Source organism: Capricornis sumatraensis, chromosome 8 (genome assembly GCF_032405125.1).
Source record: "Capricornis sumatraensis isolate serow.1 chromosome 8, serow.2, whole genome shotgun sequence".
Lineage (NCBI taxonomy): Eukaryota > Metazoa > Chordata > Mammalia > Artiodactyla > Bovidae > Capricornis > Capricornis sumatraensis.
The window spans coordinates 79733492-79761331 of record NC_091076.1 but is presented as its reverse complement, the minus strand read 5'-3'; the positions used below and the strand labels follow the sequence as shown (position 1 = coordinate 79761331).

At 42.0% G+C, this 27840-nt stretch overlaps 2 protein-coding genes across 3 annotated transcripts; one reads left to right on the top strand and one right to left on the bottom strand.

Moving 5' to 3' along the window:
* Window positions 1-1136: 1136 nt before the first annotated feature.
* LOC138084642 (myosin-1) lies at window positions 1137-23213 on the top strand. Its single transcript, XM_068978998.1, has 38 exons — window positions 1137-1340; window positions 1440-1583; window positions 1688-1844; window positions 2942-2969; window positions 3736-3850; window positions 3937-4029; window positions 4155-4218; window positions 4864-4962; window positions 5056-5159; window positions 5308-5446; window positions 5647-5765; window positions 5856-6005; window positions 7108-7278; window positions 8056-8365; window positions 8454-8524; window positions 9588-9675; window positions 9758-9875; window positions 10173-10296; window positions 10385-10521; window positions 10617-10872; window positions 12705-12947; window positions 13040-13216; window positions 13295-13440; window positions 13697-13787; window positions 13879-14268; window positions 14868-14994; window positions 16764-16882; window positions 17046-17242; window positions 17970-18153; window positions 18430-18595; window positions 18683-18807; window positions 19206-19514; window positions 19601-19804; window positions 20133-20258; window positions 20346-20516; window positions 20786-20890; window positions 21009-21104; window positions 23061-23213. Exons 1-38 carry the CDS (start codon window positions 1137-1139, stop codon window positions 23211-23213), a joined length of 5820 nt encoding a protein of 1939 aa, XP_068835099.1.
* A 3977-nt stretch (window positions 23214-27190) lies between these two features.
* On the bottom strand, window positions 27191-27840 carry LOC138084492 (trafficking protein particle complex subunit 6B-like). 2 transcript variants are annotated; one of them, XM_068978805.1, is made up of 2 exons: window positions 27565-27840; window positions 27191-27489 (listed from the first exon to the last, which is right to left on the bottom strand). In XM_068978805.1, exons 1-2 carry the CDS (start codon window positions 27838-27840, stop codon window positions 27364-27366), a joined length of 402 nt encoding a protein of 133 aa, XP_068834906.1. In that variant the 3' UTR covers window positions 27191-27363. The 2 variants fall into 2 exon arrangements, with proteins under 2 accessions (XP_068834906.1, XP_068834905.1); XM_068978804.1 differs by having other exon boundaries at window positions 27191-27840.

The window sequence follows — 27840 nt, the reverse complement described above, 5'->3', positions numbered from 1 at the left end:
GCTTCGGTTTCATGCTTTGGGTTTTTGGTCCCGAGGCACTTGGCATCTTAGTTCGCCAACCAGGGATCGAACCTGCATCCCCTGCACTGGAAGGCAAAGTCCCAACCACTTCACTGCCAGGAAAGTCTAGACAAAGGATTTTAATTGTGCTATCCAAACCACTGTGGTCTGAATAGAAAAATATTGAGACGACTACTCAAGTGCTTTGAGTTTTTCTCAATAAAATATCTTTTTAAAAATTATAAAATAGGTTATATATGATCCTTATTGACAGGATTAATGAAAAAGTGACAAGAGACAGATTTTGAAAAGAAAAAATTTCCTGAAATGTTTATGAGAATACTAGCAATAAAGCAATAAAACTTAAGTAATCACTAATATCTTTGGGAAATACTAAAGACAGGTGGAGAAGCTGATTTCTCAAAATTATGGCACAGGAACAAGAGTGGTGACTGTAAAAACAGGATCTTTTTAACTGAACAATGCAAAACAAAGCTCCTCACATTTATGCTTTCCTTTATTATTAGGTGGTCCTGGTAAATTCCAAATCTATAATGAAAAGGTTTTCACCATGCACTAAATAGTTCATATAACTTTCGCAACATAGTTGTATTGATCTTTTCATTTATAAAGCCAACTCTGGGGCTTACCCACACCCGGCATGTGTTCTAAGAGGTGTGAAGGATGCTGTAAAGGAACATAGTCCCAGTCTCCAAGGCCCCTGTAGTCTGATTGGAAGACAAGAACTACAGGTGAAAGAGCTCGAGAAATCCTGCTGTCGTCTTAGCATTGTGTCTGTATAAGCTGATGATAGGCGGCTTTCTTTTATGCCAAAGAAACAGAGAAAGGAATTATAATATCGTATAGAAGATGAGCCAGAACCAACAGTCTCTTGCCAAATTAAGTATCTGTCAGCAATGGTACAGAACACAGAGGCTGACATTTCACCTCCAGCCAAGCCAGGGAGGTAGTCATACCCAACAAGATGCTAGTGCTCAACTTGTCAAGGAATAAGGTTGGTTGTTGTTTTTTTTTTAAACATGAATCTAATGATCCAGTTTCTGAATTTCTATAATATGTTTTCTTCCTCTGCCAGGCAGGGTCTTTGATTGGGCTGCCATCAATAACCTGCAGCCATGAGTTCAGACCAGGAAATGGCTATTTTTGGGGAGGCTGCTCCTTACCTCCGAAAGTCTGAAAAGGAGCGCATCGAGGCCCAGAATAAGCCTTTTGATGCCAAGACCTCAGTCTTCGTGGCGGACCCTAAGGAGTCCTTCGTGAAAGCGACCGTGCAGAGCAGGGAAGGGGGGAAGGTGACAGCCAAGACCGAAGCTGGGGCGGTGAGTAGAGTGTCTGGAAGGGATGCGATGGGGCCCCACTGCCCGATAGGAGAGCTGACACTTCTTTACTGACCTGGCTCCTCCTGTTTGACTTGACAGACAGTAACTGTGAAAGAAGACCAAGTCTTCCCCATGAACCCTCCCAAGTTTGACAAGATCGAGGACATGGCCATGATGACCCACCTGCACGAGCCCGGAGTGCTGTACAACCTCAAAGAGCGTTATGCAGCCTGGATGATCTACGTGAGTTTGTTCTCATGGACTCTGTTCATGCAGGCAGTTAACATTTTGAAAACCAGTAGTAATGTCCTCATGAAACAATCATATTCCTTTTTTGTATGGTGCAGACTTACTCAGGCCTCTTCTGTGTCACTGTCAACCCCTACAAGTGGCTGCCGGTGTACAATGCAGAGGTGGTGGCGGCCTACAGGGGCAAAAAGCGCCAGGAGGCCCCGCCCCACATCTTCTCCATCTCTGACAACGCCTATCAGTTCATGCTGACTGGTACGAGCCTTGACTATTTTTCATACAAATTATTTCACCATCTATAATCACAAAATGGGGAAGCTAAAACATAAAAAGACCCGTAGAAATAACCAAATCCAAATGCAAGCCCCCTAGTTGGACACCAAAAGTGAGGAAAGAATAGGCATGCACACACTGTCAAGTGGGGAAAAAAACCTCGGTTCTCCTGATTCTACCTCCACAGCTTTACCAGACCACACTGCTGCTCCAACCCAATTAAGTTTAATTTGTTTACAGTCTCCTTGCTGAGAAACACATGATTCATTTTATATATTCAAGTAACAAAAAAGGTTAAGTTAGAGCTGAATAGTATTATCTGAACAGAAATGAAAAATATATGTTCAATCATTTTAGCACCCAAGTTTCTTGTTTTGAATTAGATGGTTTAAGGAATGTTGTTATGTCTTTAAAGTTATCAGAACCCATTTCAGAGATAGCAGCCTCTCTCTGAATGAAATGGTATTGGGGGACTACAGCATTCAAATGGAAGCTGTTACTGGCCCCTCTCCAGAGGACTTTATTCTGATTAAGGCATCCTCTCTGATCTGTCTTTGATCCAATGGCCTACTCTGGGAAGCCTGATCAGAGTTAGCATTGCAGTCTGGGATCTTGAGACAGATAGATGTGTGTATGTGTGCTTGTGTGTCTGTGTGAGATTGATCTATTTGGAAACTAAATCTCAATCTTGGCCTGATTAACACTATTTGGAACTATGAAATATAGCCCGAACCCTTAGTGTACTGTGCATTTCTCAGTTACATGCATTTGTCCATGAAGAGCAGGCCATTGGAGCCTAGAGATGACAACTAACAACTGTGCCTCTGGAAAGAACTGCTCTTTCCTTTAAACCAGGACACACTATCTGTGGAGTTCAAGGAGTTTAAAATGTGACCACATTTTAACTTTTCTCTTCCCCAGCTTGAGGGTTATAACAACATCACATGTACCTTTATAATAATATACTGAAAAATTCTCCTGGACATGACACTTACACTCAATGCCCTCAGTGCTCCCCTGTAAGAAGTTCTGTGTAAGTAACTGGTAGATAAGCTGATTGTCCACTGTTTTCCTTCTAGATCGGGAGAATCAGTCTATCTTGATCACGTATGTATTATTATTCTGACACTTCAATTTTATTTTCACTGGGAAAATGACTAATCAAAGGAATAAATTAGTTCATGTCCCCGTATTAAACCAATGGCAAATCAGCCAGGAACTAAATATTGTTATTGTTTATTATAGGGTTCGGATTGCATGTGAATGTAAAATCGCAATGTCCCAAATTATATCATTTGCTAGACCAACCTTAAAAGTCCCAGAGCTTTCCAGGGATTAGACGTAAAGCACTATGTCCACGCATGGCCAGAACCCAGTACTGGACAGCAAGCATATACACCTTCTAAAAGCTGGACACTTTGTGAATATTACCAGTGGTTCATTTTCAAGGCTCACTGGAGGAATGTCTAGTCCTTCAAAGACCTAACTTGGGAGTATCTTTAGTCTGAGGAAGCAAAAGAACGCATGCATTGCTTCAGAGAGTTTTCACTAACCGTTTCATTTACTACATGATGGTTGAGTAGTTGCTTCTTGGACTCCTCAAGCCCTGGTCTCAGCACATAGAAGAGAGTCTAACACATTTTAAGCACTCAAGAAACAAGCGCTACATGATTAATGATTGAATGTCTCAGCTTTTCATCAAGGCAAAGCAACAGAAATAATACGAGCTACACACGGGCTGAAGAAAAAAACCTAGGGGCTCTGACAAAGACATATAAAGACAGGCACATTGGATAGTCAAGGGTGATAAAGGAAGCAGTTTCACTTGTCATAGAGCTTAAATTCTCACATATATTTGATAACTGTTTGACAGCGGAGAATCTGGGGCAGGAAAGACTGTGAACACGAAACGTGTCATCCAGTACTTTGCAACAATTGCAGTCACTGGGGAGAAGAAGAAGGAGGAACCAACTTCAGGCAAAATGCAGGTGGGTCTGGTTGCCAGGTCAACATGTGGGCTGTCAGGTAAGAAACTCCCAAGCCCCAGATGTGAGCACTGCTCTTGCCTTGGCAGGGGACTCTGGAGGATCAGATCATCAGTGCCAACCCCTTGCTGGAGGCCTTTGGCAACGCCAAGACCGTGAGGAATGACAACTCCTCTCGCTTTGTAAGTTTCTGGTCACAGAAGGGTGTTCTTTAAGATGCCAGAGAGGGCTGTCTGTGTTATTATTTCAATCTCTTTTATTGTGTGCTTCCAGTTTTATATATAACATCATCTTTTTCACTTGCAAGGGTAAATTCATCAGGATCCACTTCGGTACCACGGGGAAACTGGCTTCTGCTGATATTGAAACATGTGAGTAACACAACCTCCTAAACAGCATCCAGAGTGACAGTGATGGATTGGAGGAACATCTTACAGCTCATACTGGGACTGGAGCCTGTGCAACACCACTCACTGCCAAACACGCCCCTGGGAAACGCTAGTCTAACTAGAGCCAGTGGTGTGCTTCACCCACTTCAGTCAGGGACTGCAGAATCTGCCAGGAGTTGCTGGGCTTGTCAGAAGAATTCCAGCCTCACAAGACATTTCAAATTTTTCTAAGAAAAGACTAAGCTTAGGGGTGCATTAGCTGGGTTTAGTATATGAGATTTCTTCCTTAGTGTGAGCTTGATAAATCTTGCTCTTAGTAATAACCCCTCTGTTATAAAATGAGCAGAGACCCTGAGGAGGCACATGTTATGAATCAATTATACCCAAAATGTCAAGGAGCCTCTGCATGAGAGGTGAATATGTCTTGAGCCAGGGAACATGAGTTTCCTTCAAGAGGTGGTAAGAGTATCCACAGCGGTAGAGACAAATTACGTGGTACCTCATGGGACCATTCAGCTGAAATCACAAGGGGCCAATGAAATTTTTAGTTCATGACCCCATGATCCAAAGTCACTCCAAGAACGTTATCAGTTTTCCCTCTAATCCCATGTCCACTTGCCATTGCAGATCTTCTGGAGAAGTCTAGAGTCACTTTCCAGCTGAAGGCAGAAAGAAGCTACCATATTTTTTATCAGATCATGTCTAACAAGAAGCCAGAACTAATTGGTATGCAAGAGCTTAAATGTACTAAGTTGAAAGCTAACATCTTTATTAGTCCCTTCTAATGCAAAACATACACCCTAAATTCTATGTACCCAGAAATGCTCCTAATCACCACCAACCCATATGACTACGCCTTCGTGAGTCAAGGGGAGATCACAGTCCCTAGCATCGATGACCAAGAAGAGTTGATGGCCACAGACGTAAGTTTCACATGCAGTTTTTAAAACGAATTGTTATATATGGGAATGACAGTGACAACCCTGCTGTAGGTGTGGTTCAGGACACAGTACAAAGTCTCCTAAATAAGTGTCTTATGTCCCAATTCTGTCCTCTCATCTCTCCTGGCAGAGTGCCATTGAAATCCTGGGCTTCACTTCTGATGAAAGAGTGTCCATCTACAAGCTCACAGGGGCAGTAATGCATTATGGGAACCTGAAATTCAAGCAAAAGCAGCGTGAGGAGCAAGCAGAACCAGATGGCACTGAAGGTACCAATGAACCCCCAACTGTGTTGAATGAGAAAATATAGGCAAGTAAACCGACTCCAAGCTCATGTCTCCCTTACACCTGAGCAACTGATGGACAAACAAATAAAACCCCACATAGCAGTGATTCCCTCCTTACTCTGCCCCTAGGTGTTATGGGGCCACAGTAGGTCATGCTGGATGTCTGAATTGTGTCTCTGCAGTTGCTGACAAGGCTGCCTACCTCCAGGGTCTGAACTCTGCTGACCTGCTCAAAGCCCTCTGCTACCCCAGGGTCAAGGTCGGCAATGAGTTTGTCACCAAAGGCCAGACTGTAGAACAGGTAAGTGCACAGCCTCTGTGAATCACATCCTTCCCAGGCCTTCACATCATGCCTTTATTAATGGCAATGATCATTACTTTGTCCATGAAGGTATATAATGCAGTGGGTGCTCTTGCCAAAGCCGTCTATGATAAGATGTTCCTATGGATGGTCACCCGCATCAACCAGCAGCTGGACACCAAGCAGCCCAGGCAGTACTTCATCGGGGTCTTGGACATTGCTGGCTTTGAGATCTTTGATGTGAGTAAGCTGAAACTTAGCAGGAGGAAAACTTACAAATCTTTCTGCCACAGTAAATGTTTAAAAAGATCCATGAAAATAGCTACACTACAAACTGAACTGACACATGAAAGGCGATCAAAAGTCCAGGAAAGGACATCAGCTTTGGGATGAGAGCGATCTGGGCTCAAACTGCACCTCTGTGAACTTAGATAATGAAAATAGTATTGACCTCAAACAGGGTAAATTCACCTAGGACCTGTATAGAAAGCTCCAGATAACACACTTATTTCTCTAAATCTTTTGCCATCGTAAGATTTCTGGATTTAAAGACCTAAGCACTGTCCCCCAGCATATAGTTTAGCATTTACTAAATGATAAAGAAGGTGATGAGGGTGACAATGGCACAAAAGATGGCCATGGGGAAGATGATGACAAATTCAAAGCACAATTCAGAGAGTCTCACCCACCCTCCATGGCCAGTAGAGGGGATGGAAATGGCATGGTAAAGAAACTCAAATTCATCTGCCTGAGACAGAATACCTCCCATATGGTTTACCCAAGTCTTCTCCCCAACAACAGTGTCTCAGGTGTGTCTGATCCAGAGGTCTCAATTTCCACACCTTTCTCTATGAGTGCATTCCTGGACACTGGATGAGATTTTCTGGGTTTAGGAACAAAAGCATTTCCAGAAATCCTCAACCCAACATGGGAAGAGAGGAATAATCTGGTACCAAGCAATAATACGAAGAGTAATCCACAAGCCTTCAAATAAGAGTGCTAAGGACAGTGCAAACCTGCAACCTCTTTCCCATTTCCCTCTTACCCCATCCCCTGGAAATCTGCTTTCTGCCTGTATGGATGTGCTTATTCTGGACATTTCACGTAAATGAGATCATACACTACGTAGAGCTTTGAACCTGGCTTCCTTTGCTCAGCCTAGTATTTGCAAGGTTCACCCGTGTCTTAGAACCCCTTTGGCTTCTGTGTTATGGGGACATCGCTCTGAGTCGGGTTGTGTTTTCATGCAGGGAGCAGTTAGGCTAACTATGTAAGAAGAGTCCTTTCAAAGAGAAGCTGTTATCACAAGAAGAATGCTCATTTCTTTTTTCTACTTATTTAGTTCAACAGCCTGGAGCAGCTGTGCATCAACTTCACCAACGAGAAACTGCAACAGTTTTTCAACCACCACATGTTCGTGCTGGAGCAGGAGGAGTACAAGAAGGAAGGCATCGAGTGGGAGTTCATCGACTTCGGGATGGACCTGGCCGCCTGCATCGAGCTCATCGAGAAGGTTCGCCTTCCTTTCTCAGACCACAGGTCACACTGCTGACCCGTATTTAGAGGAAAATCACAAATCTCACTGCACACTCGGGTAAAAGGTTTCTATTGGTAACTAAGATCAGGGAAGGTCCTTGGGCCAACTCTGAGGCAGATGATCTGGTAAAAGGAGACTGAGTCTTGCCTAGAGTCCAGAACTCTACCTTCCTCATAGTCTGATGACAAGTCTGATTCTTAAAGCATCCTTCCTTATTAAAGAGCTCGAGGAGAGCATGATTCACTTATTTCTTTGTCAGTTTTGGAGTCATTCCTGCTGGCATTTGAAGGTGGAGTTCCTAGTACTTTAAAGCAGGGGCTCTCAGTTGTGCCAAAGAACCCACAAGTACTGAGTAAACCTGCACATCCCCCTAAGCTCGCTCCTAGAAATCTTTTGGGGAAAGGGTGGGGTAGAGCCTCGGAATCTGCATTTTTACCAGGTGTCTCTGACACAACCCACTGGCAAGTCACACTTGGAGAAACATTGCTCCAAGGCTTTGGGGCAAAGACACAAACTCCACCAGAGGCCCTTCCTTGTTCATCTTACTCTCCATCATATCCCAGAGCTCAGCACACACCTGGGTATTGATAGGCACCCAATTAATACTTGCCATTTAACAATTGCTGACCAAAGAAATCAGTTTTCACTAACTGTAAAGAATGATACGATGTACTTACTCAAGTAGGATCAGAATGCGACCCATTATTTCTGCAGGCAGACAATTCAAGTGGCATGTTTCTTTTCTTCTCTCAGCCTATGGGCATCTTCTCCATCCTGGAAGAGGAGTGCATGTTCCCCAAGGCCACAGACACCTCCTTCAAGAACAAGCTTTATGAACAGCATCTTGGAAAGTCCAACAACTTCCAGAAACCCAAACCTGCCAAGGGCAAGGCTGAGGCCCACTTCTCCCTCATTCACTATGCGGGAACAGTGGACTACAACATTACTGGCTGGCTGGACAAGAACAAGGACCCCCTGAATGAGACGGTGGTCGGGCTGTACCAGAAGTCTTCAGTGAAGACTCTGGCTTTCCTGTTCTCTGGTGCAGCATCTGGTGAAGCAGGTAATTGCCAACAGAATTCATGCTTATTGAAGGTATAAAATGAGACAGAGCCTGTACTATGAGTGCCTGTGGTTTCTCTTCCCCTCAGAGGGCGGCGGTGGAAAGAAAGGTGGCAAGAAGAAGGGTTCTTCTTTCCAGACCGTGTCTGCTCTTTTCAGGGTATGGACTCTGTTTTCTCTCTCTAATTAGATTCAGGAAATTAAATCTGAATTTACTGTGTGGGAAAGGGGAAGTAGTCCTGCAAGTATTCTAGAACTGAATGTAACTCAAGGAGCCCGAGCAGCAGAGGTAGCAGCGCTGAGTCTCTCAAGAAGGTTTGGGGCAACTTGGAAGAGACAGTCAGCAGATAGGAAACACAGGTGCCAGAAGGTCGGACTCAGAATGATGGTAACATTCAATATTGGGGCTGGGAAATATAGTCATTCGACACGCAAAAGGTTCTTGGAGAAGCAAATCAGGAGATTTTCTTGAGTTTCTGGGGGCATCTAACTGAGGTAGAGGCTAAGATGCATCTTGGCACAGACCTAAAATGAGTGGATTTTGAAAGGTGAGGGTAGAAAAATAGTGGTAGGATTTGGAGGCTGTTCTGAAAGAAGAAAATAAGAAATCAGAAAAGGTGTGCTAAGAAATACCTCTTAAGGAAAATGTATTTATCTTTTCAGAATTCTATCTATAATAACTGAAGTTCCAGTTATTCTGAAAACTCAGGATTTCCATAGGGTGAATGATCTCTCACACTTGGTAATATGGCTGTCCATTTTCTGCCAATTCCCAGAAGCAGGCATTACAAGATCCTTTTCTGTGAAACCAGCAGGGGGGCAAAGCTATGTAGTTATAAAGAATAAACTTGTGCTAGAGAAGCAGATACAATTGAAAAGTTGGGAAAAGAAAGAAAAGGGTGAGTTGGAGGAAGACTCTGAATTTGTAAATCAGATTCCATATCTCGGTAAAACATAACGGGTGGAGTATTTCCATATGTTAATATGCCATAAATTTACAACATATACTAGGAAATTCAACAGGAATGAACAACCACTTCAAAAGCAAGTTTATAATGCACAAAAATAGGGAAAATAGAGCTATTTTCAGAGGCAACCCTTGGCAAATTCAATCTAGATACTATTCGCTGGAAGTAAATGTCATGGATAGTGACAATTATGTCTGTAAATATGAATGTATAAAAATGCTGCATTTTAAACAAGATATGCATATGGGTCCACAGGAGAATCTGAATAAGCTGATGACCAACCTGAGGAGCACTCACCCCCACTTTGTACGCTGTATCATCCCCAATGAAACTAAAACTCCTGGTAAGGCACATCTGATACCCAGACAAACTCCAGCGTGACTTCTCAGGAGATTATTCTATGGAAAACATATCTCTTTTTTTAGGGGCCATGGAGCACGAGCTGGTCCTGCACCAGCTGAGGTGTAACGGTGTGCTGGAGGGCATCCGCATCTGCAGGAAGGGCTTCCCCAGCAGAATCCTGTACGCAGACTTCAAACAAAGGTCAGACTTTCTCACTGTGAATTATTTTACAAGGTTCTTATTATTAATTTTTCAATGAAATAAGCCTATCCTTTATAACTTCTATTAAAACTGGCAAAAGCAACAAATTTAACAAGTTCCATATTGATATACCAAAAGTTTGACACCCTTTGAATATACAAAGAATAGATAAAGAGGTAGATATGATTACTTGGTTATGTGTTAGACTACCCAACCTTTCAACTGTTTCTATAGTAAGGCAGAAAGAGTTCTTGTTGGTGACAACAGCTATATCACTTATTTGTTTGGCTCAAACAGATACAAGGTATTAAATGCAAGTGCAATCCCTGAAGGACAATTCATCGACAGCAAGAAGGCTTCTGAGAAGCTCCTTGCATCCATTGACGTTGATCATACCCAGTATAAATTTGGTCACACCAAGGTAATAGTCTCTAAGGCCCACCTGGCACTATGTCTGTCCCTTTGGAGTCTGTGTAAAGTTTCTGATCTGCAACTCTGGCCATACACAGGTCTTTTTCAAAGCTGGTCTTCTGGGGCTCCTAGAGGAGATGCGAGATGAAAAGCTGGCTCAGCTGATTACCCGAACCCAGGCCAGGTGCAGAGGGTTCTTGGCAAGAGTGGAGTACCAGAGGATGGTGGAGAGGAGGTACTCTATGGGAAACTTTCTAACCCCATCAGCCTATGCCCTGTAATTCTGTTTCCTGTTATACTTGACTTTGAACATTTCTGCTCCTATCACAGAGAGTCCATCTTCTGCATCCAGTACAATGTCCGTGCTTTCATGAACGTCAAGCACTGGCCTTGGATGAAGCTGTATTTCAAGATCAAGCCCCTCCTCAAGAGTGCAGAGACAGAGAAGGAGATGGCCAACATGAAGGAAGAATTTGAGAAGACCAAAGAAGAGCTGGCTAAGTCAGAAGCAAAAAGGAAAGAACTTGAAGAGAAAATGGTGACTCTGACACAAGAGAAAAATGACCTGCAGCTCCAGGTTCAGTCTGTGAGTATCAGAAGCCATTGTCTACTATCCGATGCTAAAATTCCAATTCAGCAGCTACAAGGGGAGAGTCCAGATGGCACCTTATTGAGGGACTGATCACCAGTCTTTCCTAATTCCCATCCTCAAAGTGTTCCATAAAATTTCATATGCAGTATTATGAACAGCTCTGTCGGAGGATTCTGTGCTGTTGAGAAGAGAATAATAAAAGGGATTTTCCTTTGCCCCGGGTGTTTTTCCTAGCAGAATATGGGCAGGAAATAAAGTGATCTTTGCTCCCTAAGATTCCCCCCATTGAAAAATGCAAATAAGAACAGTGAAGAAAGAACAATATAGACAGTGAGGAGGGTGGAGACTTTATGATGAAAATATACCAACTGGAAACCAATATTGTGAATTTTTAAATCTATGGCCCCCTGGCAACTTCCCTCTCAACTATCTCTTTAGGAATCCTCCAGTACCTGAAAAAATAAGATCATTGCCAAGATAATGGCAGCACTTTTTATAAATAGTGTCAATTATGCAAAGCATGAGTTGATGCTCTTGTTCTGATGTCCTAAGAAATCTCCAGAAGCTTGGGAAGAGATATTTGATGAACACTACTGTCTATACCATTTCTGTGACTCAAATGACAAGAAAATTTCAGCTGCCACCAATGAAATCAACAACAGAAATATTAAAAGTTACTGTCTAGTTCTCTGAGTTCAGAAGGGAATCTACATTGCTTCTAGGGAGTGCACATGTTTTAGACACATAACTAGAAAAAATAAAAGTGAATTATAAATACCTGGGTTGGCACTGTGACTTCCCTTGTGGTTTATGGAGTCCAAGGTTTTTCAAACTGGGGACAGATTTATCATACCTTCAAAATCAAGGGATAACTACATGGGAATTAACTCCTCTCAGTATAATATGCTCCAATCATTTCTTTTTCCTTTTTTTCATTTACTAAACCTTTCTGGAAAACAATACTAAATAAAGACAGCTAACTGAAATTATGGGAATCAGGTTTGGGCTTCCCTGGTGGCTCAGATGGTAAAGAATCTGACTGCAAACACCGGGAGTTATCATGTAGGGGAGTAAAAAAGCTTCTTTGACCCTCTTAGGGTTCCTTGGCTAGGTCTGAAAATTAGACTGACAAAGATAGATTGATAAGAGAAAAACATACAAACTTTATTTAACTTTTATGTATATATGTAAGCCTTCATAAGAGAATGAAGACCCAAAGAAGTGACCAGAGCATGGAGCTTTTATACCTTTGAGACAAAGAAATGATAAATACGTGAAGAACTGACAAGACAAGGGGGCCTGGACTGGGGTAGTAAGTGATGAAGAAACAGAAAGATAAGAGTTAGTTTAACAAGATTTGTTTATATAGCCTTCTCAGCCCTAAATTCCCCATCTCTTGTAATAAGAATACCTTCTTTCCTCCCAGTACAGAGGGAACCTTCCACGTAGAAGGTTGATGTCTTGTTTCAGGGAAAGGGGGCAAGACGAATAGTTCAGAGTGGTCTTCCTGTTTCTGCTCTTTTCTCAAACTCCTTTAGCTTGAGATATTCACTTAAGCCAAGGTACCATATTTTGGGACAGTATATCCTGAAACTCATCATTAATAAGTTCATTTTATTATAATTTCACCAGGAATTGTAACTTAAATTCCTTTTAAAAAATCTCCAGTGCCTTAAAAACCCAATAAATATTTCCTAAATGATGGAAAACTAATAAAAATTAACCTAAAGCTTTAAAGTACAATTTACTTGTTTGGTTTCAATTCTTAATAAAATCTGAAAAGGTCCACAGAACAAGACCTAAAAGTGTCTACCATCCCTTCTCAGGAAGCTGATGCCTTGGCTGATGCAGAGGAAAGATGTGACCAGCTGATTAAAACCAAAATCCAGCTGGAGGCTAAGATCAAGGAGGTGACTGAGAGAGCAGAGGATGAGGAAGAGATCAATGCTGAGCTGACGGCCAAGAAGAGGAAACTGGAGGACGAATGTTCAGAACTAAAGAAAGATATAGATGACCTTGAGCTAACACTGGCCAAGGTTGAGAAGGAGAAACACGCCACAGAGAATAAGGTATGAAATATACTTCTATACAGCAAATAGAGACTCTGCCATCTAATTAGGCTGCTTTACAGCAGAGATCATCTCTTTCTTAACCTTTCTAGGTGAAAAACCTCACAGAAGAGATGGCAGGTCTGGATGAAACCATTGCCAAGCTGACCAAGGAGAAGAAGGCCCTACAGGAGGCCCATCAGCAGACTCTGGATGACCTGCAGGCAGAAGAGGACAAAGTCAACACTCTGACCAAAGCTAAGACCAAGCTAGAGCAGCAAGTGGATGACGTAAGTCTAGGACTGTCAAGGAAATTTTCCTTGAAAGTAAGCTAAGCAATTCTTTGACTCAACATTATTTACATTCAGCTTGAGGGGTCCTTGGAGCAAGAGAAGAAACTGCGCATGGACCTAGAGAGAGCCAAGAGGAAACTGGAGGGTGACCTAAAATTGGCCCAAGAATCCACAATGGATATAGAAAACGATAAGCAGCAACTGGATGAGAAACTCAAAAAGTGAGTATGAGAGAATACATTTGTAAGCTGCTCACTATCTGGATCTCGAAAATATTGCTTCATGGCACACAGAAAAAACAAATACAAATAATGACATCTTTGACTTTTGTACTTAATGAAAACAGTACACTTCTGACTTGTAAAACACCCACTTAGCACTTCCTCATCAGCAGCCATACAAAAATGTTCAGTTACACATAGAAAAGAAGACTGGCAAGAGGACACGGCGTGAGCTAACATGCTGCTCTCCTCACAGGAAGGAGTTTGAAATGAGCAATCTGCAAAGCAAGATTGAAGATGAACAGGCCCTCGGGATGCAGCTGCAGAAGAAGATCAAGGAGTTACAGGTAAGTCCATGGTTTCCGGCAGTCTCATCCATCATGACAAAATTACCAGTTAGCTTAAAGGAGCTCACAATGAGCTTCTCCCCACCGCCAGGCCCGCATCGAGGAGCTGGAGGAGGAGATCGAGGCCGAGCGCGCCTCCCGCGCCAAAGCAGAGAAGCAGCGCTCAGACCTCTCCCGGGAACTGGAGGAGATCAGCGAGCGGCTGGAAGAAGCCGGCGGGGCCACTTCCGCCCAGATTGAGATGAACAAGAAGCGGGAGGCCGAGTTCCAGAAGATGCGCAGGGACCTGGAGGAGGCCACCCTGCAGCACGAGGCCACGGCGGCCGCTCTTCGCAAGAAGCACGCGGACAGCGTGGCTGAGCTAGGGGAGCAGATCGACAACCTGCAGAGGGTCAAGCAGAAGCTGGAGAAGGAGAAGAGCGAGATGAAGATGGAGATCGACGACCTGGCCAGCAACATGGAGACTGTCTCCAAAGCCAAGGTACAATCATGATTTAAGTCTTAAAAGAGATTTCTATGGGACAGGTGAGAGCAAGCCTTTCAGGAATCATCAGCAACTGGCAGGATGAGACTATGACAGAAGGCTAGCGGCAGGAAGGGCTAACCCCAGTGTGATGGGGCCGAGTGTTCCCTCTTACATGAGACTAGCTGTACCCCAAGACTGTGCATCCTGAAAACTCAAGTTCTTTCCAATAAAAAATACAATTCAATGGTATATTTTGAAATTTTAAAAATACCTCACCTTGAATAGGCTCTTTGTTTTCCCCTTAAGCACAAATACATAATTTGTTTCTCAAAAAAATTTCATGAGCTGAATCATTGACTATCACTATTCTCATATCACAGATAAGCCAACTGAGTAAAGGTTTTGAGTCACAAGGCAATTTCATGGCAGTAGGTTTAGACTGTTCCGTTTTGACTCTTTCCATCACAGTCTAAGGCCTCAGTTGGTTTTGTTTGTAAAGATAGCTTATTCTCAAAGGAAATGAGTACAGCAGCTCCTGTGGAATCCTGGGATTACTGCAGATTTCTATCACCCAAATACTTGAGATGATGCCAACTACTACTTTTTGAATGCAGGGAAACCTCGAAAAGATGTGCCGCACTCTAGAGGATCAACTGAGTGAACTTAAGACAAAAGAGGACGAGCAGCAGCGGCTGATCAACGACCTAACAACTCAGAGAGCGCGTCTGCAGACAGAATCAGGTGGGCATCTACCAGTCCTGACTTTGAATGACCAGTTTACCTTGGATTCTCAACTGGCTGATAAACCCTGCACTGAGTTACTTGAGCTCATGGGAGGTGCTGCTAATATGAACACCTTAGCTACCACCGGCTTGGATATGTAGTCACCAATGCAATGGACATGAACTTGGACAAACTTTGGGAGATTGTGAGGGATAGGGAGGCCTGGCATGCTGCAATCCACGGGGTCGCAAAGAGTCAGACATGACTGAGCAACTGAACAACCACAGTATTTACTTTCACTTTTCAAAATGCTTCCACACGTTAATTACTTTTTTACCCTCATTAGTCTGTGTAATGTCATCCCCATTTTAACGATGTCAATTTATGGTAGCAGAGAAATGACCTGTCCAAGAATGCTTACTCCAGTCTTTTCCCTGAAGTCTTGACAACTGCCAGTAACACCACAGTTAAGTAGGGAACTATTCAGGACCACAATCTAACCAGGAGCATGCAAGTGAAATTCAAAGAGTTCTGATTATCCAAACTAGAGAGTCTCTGCATTAGGTCCTCCCTGTACGTACCAGCTTGTCCAACTTTCTACTGAAGTTCTGCCTCCCCAGGTAAGAGGTAACAGATGGAAATTGCTTCATGGGTCATTTGAACCAGTAAAGCAATGGCTAGATCAAATTGTTGGAGAGCCACTTTTACTCTTTCGTAGTCATTCAAATATTGTTCTTTCTAGAACAAAACTCAAGTAAGGCTTTTATTATTGTTATACAGGTGGTAAGTACATTTCATAAAGAGAAAAAGTTATCTTCTCAAAGCATCAAAATGCCCTTTGTAGTTTCTTTTCCTTACATGTTTGCTCCTAGTAATCCAGTGGTATGAAAAAAATTGGAAGTTGTGATTCTTATTAAATGTTAAAGAGATAAGGCTTCCAGGTTATCTGTTCAAAAATGGTGCTGAAAGTCTTTTCCCTCTTTTTAACATAATACATTTGACCCTTGAACAACATGGGTTTGAAGAGTGTGGGTCCACTTACACATGAATTATTTTCAATAAAAATGTACTATAATACTAGATGATCCACAGTTGGTTGAGTCCATGAGTGTGGACAGAGAAGGCTGACTGTAAAGTTATATCTGGATTTCTAACTGCTCAAAGGGTTGAAATCCCTTGGATGTTCAAGGGTCAACTGTATTTTCAAATTATGGTGCTTAAAGAATGGAAGACAAACTTAAATGACACTTAGTTTAGGAACTGATTTGTTACCCACAAACCAATTCATTCTTGGGGTGGAAGGACACTTGACTGTCTCGATATAAAAATTCTTCCAGGATTTTTCTTTGAACATCAGTTCAAAGAGTGCTGCTCAAAGTCTCCTATTTTCCACAGAATAAATTCTGTTTCAGTCAAGTTTCAGAGGAAGGTAAACTAGTACAACACCGTTGCCGTAGACAAAAAAACACTGGAATGCTTTTTGTTAGTCTGATTCATATTTCTTTTCACATATTTCTTCATCAATTTCTACTGTGATCAAACAATTTTAAATATCTCCTGAAATCTTTTCTGTTGTTCAGAAGAGTGTAATCTGCCTTAAAGTCTTCCCTACTTCTGATTTTCACACAGATGTGCTCACCAGGGTTGAAGTAGAAATTCGTGGTTTGCTGTAATCCACACTCTGCATCATGTTTCAACCCCAGCTCCCTTTCCCCTGCTCCAGTTTGTAACTTGGGAGTTTTAATTTCCAAAGTAAGGTTGAGTTTTCTGGTTCTTGGTCTTTATAGGTGAATTCTCACGCCAGCTAGATGAAAAGGATGCACTCGTTTCTCAGCTCTCAAGGGGCAAACAAGCATTCACACAACAGATTGAAGAACTGAAAAGGCAGCTCGAAGAGGAGATAAAGGTTAGCCCTACTAATTACTGTTGTTGTTTCTGTCATTATACTTGCTTTTAAGGTTGTTTGCTGCTTATTTCTACAGATTTTCTTCTGGTGGCCTACAGGAGCTTAGGGACTAAACATCACTTTAAAGATAATAAAATTAAGTCACCAATTGCTATGTTCTCAGGCCAAGAGTGCCCTGGCCCACGCCCTGCAGTCAGCCCGTCATGACTGTGACCTGCTGCGGGAACAGTACGAGGAGGAGCAGGAGGGCAAGGCTGAGCTGCAGAGGGCGATGTCCAAGGCCAACAGCGAGGTGGCCCAGTGGAGGACCAAGTACGAGACGGACGCCATCCAGCGCACGGAGGAGCTGGAGGAGGCCAAGTATGTTCTAGGCTTACTTAAAATGGAAATAGAGGTAACAATCAAAGTGCACCTGATATTAAGTACCATATGAACAAGTGTCCATTGCTCCCCAAACAAAAACTTAGGAATAGATCATACATGATATAAACGTAATCAAGTAAAACAAATACTCTAGGTTATCTGGGGAAAGAAATTAAGTTAGAGGGTAGAAGGAAGAAGGACATGGGCAACAGGAAGCTGAATGATTATTTTTTAAAAAGGAAACTTGTGATGTCATCATTCCTACACAGGTGTATATAGAGTAAGAGTCAATTATACTGTTCTGAGCTTCTCCTCCTCCTTAGCCACTAATGGAAAAATTGATCCAAAGTGATATGTATGTAAGAGACAAGAACATCTGGCTTTAAACCACAGGTCCTCCTTTTGAGATGTAAAAGTACAGCTACTTATAGAGGGAAAAAGAAATCTATTGTTAAAGACTAAAAAGTAGACATTAAATTCTGCAATAAGAAAGAAAACATTCTTATATAAAGATTTAAATGCAATTAAAAGTTCAAGACTGAACTTAACAGGGAGAATCTTATTCTACAGAAAGTTTAAGGAAGGGCCCTGCTTATTCAAGAGAAAACTTAAGCAGAGATCTTAGTCATTTATCCTGTGAATAATGTACAGCCAGACAGGAATGATAATGTTTTAGTGGATGCCTTAGAAGAGTACCTGTGTGAGCCTTTATTTCACATTTCAGGAAGAAGCTGGCCCAGCGTCTGCAGGAAGCTGAGGAACACGTAGAAGCTGTGAACGCCAAATGCGCCTCCCTTGAGAAGACCAAGCAGCGGCTCCAGAATGAGGTTGAGGACCTCATGATTGACGTGGAGAGAACAAATGCTGCCTGCGCAGCCCTGGACAAAAAGCAAAGGAACTTCGACAAGGTAACTTCTGCACCAGTTTCTGCCTCAGCAGTCACGTGTGACTGAGGACAGCTGGTCACCTTCCATGTGCCTATTCAAACCATCCACGGGCTGTGCTCAGCAGCTCCTGCCTTAAGTAGGTGGGGAGGAAGGGGGACTCCTGTGGTTTCTACTCTCCTCATTCATAATTATTTTTCAGTCCCCAACCATCTCAACTCTGTTTGAAAGGTGCCAGAAAAAATGGTTTCCTCCCATCCAACTTTCTCCACCAATTTCCTGACCATTTCTTCCCCTCAGATCCTATCAGAATGGAAACAGAAGTATGAAGAAACTCATGCTGAACTTGAAGCCTCCCAGAAGGAGTCTCGCTCCCTTAGCACAGAGCTGTTCAAGATCAAGAATGCCTATGAGGAGTCCTTAGACCAACTGGAAACCTTGAAGCGGGAAAATAAGAACTTGCAACGTGAGTACACCATATCTTTTCTTCAACAAAGAATTTGAAAGAATGTTTTCCTCACTGAATGAATTCTTTAATTTTTTTCACCAACAGAGGAGATCTCTGACCTCACGGAGCAGATCGCAGAAGGAGGGAAACGTATCCATGAACTGGAGAAAGTAAAGAAGCAAGTGGAACAAGAGAAGTCTGAAATTCAGGCTGCTTTAGAGGAGGCAGAGGTACACATTTTACTGTACACTCTAAAACCATTTTGAGAGCAACTGAGATCGAATACATGCAAGAACAGGTGAATCGAGAGAAAAGAAAAATAATTTTTACTCTGTAATAATAAATATGAGGATGGAAAATTGATCATGCATACAACAAACATCACTGGACATCAGAAACTATGTGCTAGATACTGAGAAAACAAAGATGAGGTCAGGGCCCTGAACTCAAGGGCATGAGCTACTGGGAAGATAGAATTACACAACACCAACAACTCCACATTGCAGAAATTTCTGTAACAGTGGAATAAAGATGCATTATGGTAGCACAAAGGTAGAAGCTAATTCCTATCTCTAGAATACTAAACACTTCCACTCCCTGCTAACGTCACCCCCTTGCTGTTGTTAAGGCATCTCTTGAACACGAAGAGGGAAAGATCCTGCGTATCCAGCTGGAGCTGAACCAGGTCAAGTCTGAAATTGACAGGAAAATTGCTGAAAAGGATGAGGAAATTGACCAGCTGAAGAGGAACCACATTAGAGTCGTGGAGTCCATGCAGAGCACACTGGATGCTGAGATCAGGAGCAGGAATGATGCCATCAGGCTCAAAAAGAAGATGGAAGGAGACCTCAATGAAATGGAGATCCAGCTGAACCACGCCAACCGCATGGCTGCTGAGGCCCTGAAGAACTACAGGAACACCCAAGCCATCCTCAAGGTAAATGGGTTCAGGAGATGGTCCCAGTGCAGGTGGGTGACTGCAGCCCTGAGAACAAGGTGTCTCAATGATCATTCATTCCACAGGATACCCAGCTCCACCTGGATGATGCTCTGCGGGGCCAGGAGGACCTGAAGGAGCAGCTGGCCATGGTGGAGCGCAGAGCCAACCTGCTGCAGGCTGAGATCGAGGAGCTGCGGGCCACCCTGGAGCAGACGGAGAGGAGCAGGAAGATCGCAGAGCAGGAGCTCCTGGATGCCAGTGAGCGTGTCCAGCTCCTGCACACCCAGGTGGGCATAACAGAACAGCAAAAGATACTGGAAATGAAAATCTTGCTCAAATCTTCATATTATTTAAAATTTATTCACAGTGTTATATGGGGGGTTAAAGCTTAAAATATGTAATATTTTTGAATTAACAAATATTTTTATTAATATGAACTATGACATTCAGAGTTGACTGTCTTGTAAAAATATATTGTCAACTCAGGTAATTTACGGAACAAGAAGGGATACTAATTAGTTATGTTAATTAATTAGCTTGTGGGTTCATTAGAACATTGGACACCCTGATTTTGCTCTCATGTATTAATATTTCTAAATTTGGTATTTTAACCAGAACACCAGCCTGATTAACACCAAGAAGAAGCTAGAGACAGACATCACGCAAATCCAGGGAGAGATGGAGGACATTATCCAGGAAGCTCGCAACGCTGAAGAGAAAGCCAAGAAGGCCATCACTGATGTGAGCAGAGGGCCACCCTGGGTGCTCAAGCTAGAATCTTGATGGGCTGTCAGCTCTCTGAACTGGTTTTGTTTTACTGTTAATCAGGCAGCCATGATGGCTGAGGAGCTGAAGAAGGAGCAGGACACCAGCGCCCACCTGGAGCGGATGAAGAAGAACCTGGAGCAGACGGTGAAGGACCTGCAGCACCGTCTGGACGAGGCTGAGCAGCTGGCCCTGAAGGGCGGGAAGAAGCAGATCCAGAAGCTGGAGGCCAGGGTGGGTCTTCTGATCAGCCTATTCCCATCTCATTCTAATCTAATGCATGATTTTTTTTTAGAACCTCCCACTGTTAGATGATGTGGGGCATACAAAGATTCAGAAGAGATATTCTTTGTAAGAACTTTTAAAGGGGGTGACTAGACTAAGGCATCGTATACTACATATAAAGCAGAGTAAAAGCAGCATTATGGTTCATCTGAAGAAGAAGGAATCCGCTGAGTGAATGGACCACAGTAAACATCTCTAAAATACTCATCTTCTTGCAGGTACGTGAACTGGAAGCAGAAGTTGAGAGTGAACAGAAACGCAATGTTGAAACTGTCAAGGGTCTACGCAAACACGAGAGAAGAGTGAAGGAGCTCACTTACCAGGTAAGGAAAATATCCTGTCTCTGCTTTCCCCTCGGCTACAAGGGATCAAAAACCAAATAAACAACAAAATGGGATGGTATCTGTGCTTTCAAGAAACTCACTCTTGGAAATATTTCAGACTGAGGAGGACCGTAAGAACATTCTCAGGCTCCAGGATTTGGTGGATAAACTACAAGCAAAGGTGAAATCTTACAAGAGACAAGCTGAGGAAGCGGTGAGTTCAGACCCCCTCGGGGTGATGGGGCTGCCTCCTGTTCTCAGATATATCCAAGCCAATTTAGTTCAAGGGGTGAAAGAAATAAGGGTGAAATAAGGAAGGATCAATGAAAGATGATTCAATGAAGATGTGAAGAATGAACAGAAACCAACCACTTGATGAGATAGCAGAGAGTGTTCTAGGAAGGAGGAACAGCAATGCAAATTTGTTGAGTGGGAAAGAGCCTGGTCTGAGAGGTGGAAAGAATAGGGGAACAGCAATAGAGACAGCCCGCCCTGGACAGGGGGTGGGTCATGGGGTCTTCTAGGCAATGATAAGAAGTCTGGTTTTTATCCGAGGTACAGTGGATCACTGGGGAAGCCACAGCAGGGTTTAAGCTGGGTTGGTCATGCCCTGATTTATATTTTTAAAAAAAGAATTCTGACTCCTATTGGAGAATGGATAGTGAGACTACACTATTAGGTACAAGAAGGCATTTTAGGGGGATTTTCAAGTGGTCCAGTGGTTTGTGGAGAAAACAGAAGTAGAGAGATTCAAGATACATTTTGGAGGTCAAAACTAGAAGATATACTAATAGGTTTTGCTTGGAAAGACAGAGAAAGGAAAACAAGGATAATTAATCAGATTTGTGATTTGAGTAACTAGGTACATGACATGAATTTACTAAAATGAGGAACTAAGGAAGGAACACGTGTAGGCCAAGAAGGAAACAGGAATTCGGTTGTGGAAACATTGTCTGAGATACCATTATATATACACAAGTGAAGGTGTCAGGTAAGCCTTTAAATATCAAGTCTCAGAAGGTCTTGGTTATAGTCCAACCACTAGATCCTCAGCACTCCACCTCATCTCATTTCTTCAGCCTGTGAATTATCTGAAATAATAATAAAAATATGAACTTCCCAGGTATAGAAGTATAAATAGATACATACCTAAATATCACAAATTAGTTCCTCTGACCATCTCTGGTTTTGTTTTTCCCCTGATCTAAGGTCTGAGAGACAGAGAGAGAACATTTTTCTGGCTCCTACTCTTTCATTTATAAGCGGACCATCTGGGGTTTTTCTCAAGTTCCATTTTTTAGTGACTCAAAGTTTTCTAAACGTTCTAAATTGGAAAGCCTTACTTTGGACAGTTCTTAATGAGCCTTTAAAAAAAGAATGACTACTAGAGACTAAACTAGAACTGGCCTTCTCAGATTTACTGCTATGTGTTCAAATATTCATATAATCAGGGAACACATAGACTGTTTTGGCAAACAACTTCCTGTTTAATTTTTAAACTGCATTAAGTGGCAATAATTTATACTCAAGTGACAATCATAATTTACAGGGCTTTCCTGGTGGCTCAGTGGTAAAGAATCCACCTGCAATGCAGGAGTCACAGGAGACGAAGCTTTGATCCCTGGGTCAGGAAGATCTCTTGGAGAAGGGCATGGCAACCCACTCTAGTATTCTTGTCTGGAGAATCCCATGGACAGAGTAGCCTGGCAGGCTACAGTCCATAGGGTCGCAGAGTTGGACATGACTGAAGTGACTTAACATGATGATAATTTATAGTCAAGGGTACTAGCTTGGTATAGTACAAATTGTATACTTGTATTTTTAAGAGGTCTGGGTCCATTCTCAGAATTCTGGGAGGTAAGGGGAAAGAATAAGAGGCTGAAAAGCTGGCATATTTAGCAGTAGTTCTAAGATGTCTAGATGTTATAAAAAGAGAACTTTTAGTTAGAACACTTTGGAGACAAATGTCACCTGTCCTTCCTTGCTACCCATGACTTCAGAAGCATGAGAGAAGTTAATTTTTTTTTAATGCAAGAGCATTTCTCTAAGCTAAAAAAAGGTGTGCTAGAGTGAACCATTTTTAAGTAATAAGAAATTCAAGACCCACTGATCTAAGAAACCAGGAATTTTGAACTTTCCCCCTCTTAAATGCATTTCCATTTATTCTCAGGAGGAACAATCCAATGTCAACCTCTCCAAATTCCGCAAGCTCCAGCATGAGCTGGAAGAGGCTGAGGAACGGGCTGACATTGCCGAGTCCCAGGTCAACAAGCTGCGGGTGAAGAGCCGGGAGGTTCACACAAAAATCATCAGTGAAGAGTAACTCATCCAAATGCTAAAAAGTGACCAAAGAAATGCACAAAATGTGAAAATCTTTGTCACTCTATTTTGTACGTACGATTTTTGCAGATAAAAAATTTATCTGCAAAGAACTTGTGAGTCTCTTTTTTACACTGTGTCAATTTATCTTTTGATGTCACAAGGAACAAACATATTACTTATAACTTATGGAGAAGTATTTAGTCACCAAAAATAAAACATGGAACGAGCAGCCAAGCCAGTCCCTGTTAGGAAGAGCCCTAAACACCACATGGCCCTGTGGGAAGAGCAGGTGAAGCCTAGAGGCAGATCTTAGACATTCAAAACAAGAGTATGCAGAGCCGAGTGTAAATCGCAGCCGGCAAAGCATCAGCTAGTTATCAGGAAAAAAGGATTTCTCTTAGTGAATTTACTGACCTTCTTCATAAAACGGTAGGAAATCCTTGATCCTAAGACTGTGAACAAATAAAACAGCAATTACCTACATAAAAGAAAAAAGTTGAAAAAAATTGGAATAGACATGCAAAAGTATTTAAAATGCAAACTTTATATCCACTAAGTTGGGACTAGGACCCCCTTGAGAGGGAAATCTGTTTTATAGATTTTCTGGAACTGTAGTTTTTTCGCTACCTACAGATGTTCTGTTGTTTTATTGAGTCTTCTCACTTGTTAAGAATGAATATATTTCAGTAGTTCTGTCTCTTTGGAAATTTCTGTACTTTTTATAAGGCTTTCCCTAGTACTTCTACTACCAACAGAAGGTAAATTTATATTTCCCAAAAGTTGGTTCCCTACTGTCATTATTTGATCTTTTGGTTCCCACACTGTGCCTCTCTACAGCGTACGGCAATTGCTATCATTACTGTAATTGGTATTACTGCTACAGATTTACATGTGCTGAGGCCAGCATGGGCCTTCCCCCTTATTTTTCACAGGCAGGGAGCAGATTAAACAGCATTATCTTGTCTATTAGGAATATATACAACAAAGGTCTTACAAGAACATTACACACCTATTTAAAAGGAACAATACAAAATTAAATGTTTGTAACTACATTATCCAGTAGGTTAAGTTATTCAACTGCACCCTCTGGATCTCAGCTCCTCGGGATGATTCCCTCTGGGGTATTACACACCTCCATCTGCTTTCTACCAATCATTAGAGATAACTGTTTAATGCTACACCTCGAGTTGCACTTTAAAATACTTTATAAAGCAGTTTTTAACAGTCCTTAATATATTATTCAATTCTCTGCCAGTGGTTACAACCTAATATTCCAATCTTACATTGCCATTTCATTTGGCTACTGACTTAGTGAGAAAAGTGAATAGGAAAATGGACAAATGTTAAGCAGAGAAACAGGAAAGAGAGGCAGGCTCTGACAATGGCAGCCAGTCTTAGTGAGACCTCACTGAATATTGACTCTCCTGGAAAACATGAGATTCCTCATGCCTCTTGGAACATGCTGCACCTCTTGGCTTGAACTAAAATCTGCCACTCACCAAGAACAGTACTTCTCTGGAAGCTCTTATAAGAGCTGACCATTATTCCCTAATGCCTTAAGAATGCCTTAGTCCTAAGCTAGAGCTGATAACCCCCTTGACCCCCACTGCTGTTTATCCTCTTACAGAAAGCTCTTCCTTGAGAATCACGTTATCCTGCTATTCAACATAGCTATTGATGACACCTAATGACTTCTCATTGGAGAAGGCAATGGCACCCCACTCCAGTACTCTTGCCTGGAAACTCCCATGGATGGAGGAGCCTGGTAGGCTGCAGTCCATGGGGTCGCTAAGAGTCGGACTCGACTGAGCGAATTTACTTTCACTTTTCACTTTCATGCATTGGAGAAGGAATGCCAACCCACTCCAGTGTTTTTGCCTGGAGAATCCCAGGGACAGGGGAGCCTGGTGGGCTGCTGTCTATGGGGTCACACAGAGTTGGACACGACTGAAGTGACTTAGCAGCAATGACTTCTCATTCATTGAAGATTTTGGCACCTCTCCTCTCTCCATGCAATTCGCACTACATTCCTGGTAGACTTCATGCCCACATGGATGGTTCACCCAATACACTGACTCCTGCCTCCATTCCATCTCTTCCACAGCCTCACTCTAGAAAATGCCTAACCTTCTAAGTCACCAAATCAAGCAACTCTCTCCTGATTTTCTAGCTTGCTTGTTGGACTATTCTCAACATAACAATTCTTCAATTCCATTGACATCTCCAATATTTTGACCTTTTGTTTCTTCCATATCCATCAGCCCCTATTTCATCTTTATTTCTCCCCCAACAAAGCAAAAATTCATAATTTGGCTTTTTGTCTATTCTACTGACAGAGTCCTAAACATCCTTGCCATCTCCTATCCCCTGTCACACTTGAGAGCAAAAACACTAATGAATCCAACAACTCATTACGCCACACTTCAGAGAAACTCCCAATCACTAACCCCAGTAAGCCTTCAGTGCGGGAGGTACTTAGTCAGCTTGCTCACTCTTATTTCTCTCTACTTCAAATCTTCCCATTCTCCTCAAATTTCCATTTCCCTCTTTGCCTGACAATATGATCTCACATCCTGATTAAAAGAAAAAAAGAAACTGAATGTCATCAGATGAAAAAGGCCACCCAGTTTTACTGTAAAACCAGCTTCTGATGTGGAGGGCTCTCCACCAATTCAGGGCCCTCTCCTCTGCCTGGCTCTGAGTCTCATCCCTTCCCCCCACTTAGAATATTCCTACAATGGACTATCCTTTTCCTTCAGTTTTATTTCCAGTCTCTCCCACTCTACTATATCCTTTCTTAAACTCTCCCTTGACCCTATTTTTTTCTCCAGCTATTGAGTCATTTCTCTGCTTTTCTTTACACAGATTCTCAAAAGTGTTATATAGACAAACTGACTCTACTTCCTCACCTTCCACCTACTCCTTGCTTTAGACTTTTTAAGAACTGCATGATCAGTCTATCTACAACTGGGCAAAGCTGTGACTTTTAGGTAGAGAATCCCCAGTAGCTCTACCTGTATAACTCAGCCTATATGTCTTGGTCCCATCCATAGTTTCTTCTTTCATCTTTCAGTTCCAAAACTAATGCATGTGTTTGATAACATTTATGTCTACCATTTAGATATTAAGGTCCAGAAGTAAAAATAAATAAGTTGTGAAAATCTTAAATTTGAGAAAAAAATCAAAAGATGTCTCTTCTTTCTGGCTTCAAGACTAACATTTCGGGTAAGTCACTAGACTTCAGTGAATCATTTCCATGGAGACTGCGGGAGAGGAGGCAGGGAACAGACTGACCAACTCTTCCACAGTAGTGTATCAAAGAAATAAAACATGGAAAAGATTCAATCTGCAAATGTATGAAAAAGAAATTCTAACTTAATAGGACATTTGAAAACAGTAATCACACTGATCGGTCATTTAAGCTAGCAGATGATAGACAAAAATATCACATCAGATCTCAGTCGCACAGAGTAGATAGGTTTCCTGTCATGTTCAGCAGCAGCTGCCTATGGCAAACCCACCAAAACCCAATTTACCTGTACTATGGGCATATGTGACAGCCCACTCATGTTCTCAATTCAGAGAGAGAGAGTCTTATGGATACCATAGCTTTCCTCCCACCTTCAATAAAAATGTGTATTACCCACCTCATTTGAGCAACACATAGTCATGAGGATTTTTTTTTTAGTGTACTATTTGCTTTTTTAATAACTAAAATTCATAAACCAAAATTTGTTCATTTTTACACAAATGATTCTGATTGGTGCATACTTTTCATTACACTAATTTACCAAACCCTGAGTTTTGCTTCTCCATTTCTGGTTAAATATGTATCACTCTAAGCAAATAAAGATATTTAAATAAGGGTCCTGCATTGGTGTTTAGTTATTTGAAATTAGGTTTTCCTTCTGAATAGTTTCAGTAAAGTATATGTTATAGTAGAATGTCTCTACCTGCTTTAAGGTCTGTCTTAAATTGATAAAATACAACCTTCCTCCTGCTTAAGAGTGCATCTTTCATTATACAAGTTAGCAAATAGCTTATATCAGTACAAATGTCCAACAATGTAATTAAATCATTGCCATCTGAAATACTTTATACAGGAATAATTTATCTCTTTACACTAGTAAAGCCTTGCATTTCAGTAGGTTCTATAGCTTCTGTATCATCACTTGAAATTTACAGGCAGGCATTGAAGATACTTCAGCTGTTACAATACTTTTTATCCCCAAGTTTGATAAGCCACCTCTGATTAAGCCACATGTAAATGCTAAATACTTTGATGCATGTTCTAAATATTGTTTTCCTGCAGACATTTGAGTAAGCAGGCGAAATTTGTTGTCCTGAAGTACATAGATGCCCTGATGATTTGTCCTTAGATTGTCGATTTGTTTCTTGAATACTGTAGTCCAGGAATCTTTACAAATGAACTTCATGATATCTAACTCATCCTTGAACCTTGTAGTATCTTTTGTAAACCTTTCTATCAATCCTTGTCCCACTCGAAACCCCATGTTTTCCAGTTTAGTTAAACAGCGTCCATTTTCCACCTCCCCCTGCTCCGCGGACTTGTACACTCCAGACACCATCTCATTATGCAGAAGCAAAAACAACGCCTCGTCCGCCAT

What these genes read in the sequence shown, in the direction of transcription:
- LOC138084642 (XM_068978998.1), top strand. Translation starts at nt 1,137, where the DNA reads ATGAGTTCAGACCAGGAAATGGCTATTTTTGGGGAGGCTGCTCCTTAC. An exon ending in CCAAGACCGAAGCTGGGGCG is followed by an intron (nt 1,341 to 1,439) that starts GTGAGTAGAGTG and finishes TTGACTTGACAG; the next exon opens with ACAGTAACTGTGAAAGAAGA. An exon ending in GCGTCTGCAGACAGAATCAG is followed by an intron (nt 14,995 to 16,763) that starts GTGGGCATCTAC and finishes TGGTCTTTATAG; the next exon opens with GTGAATTCTCACGCCAGCTA.
- LOC138084492 (XM_068978804.1), bottom strand. Translation starts at nt 27,840, where the DNA reads ATGGCGGACGAGGCGTTGTTTTTGCTTCTGCATAATGAGATGGTGTCT.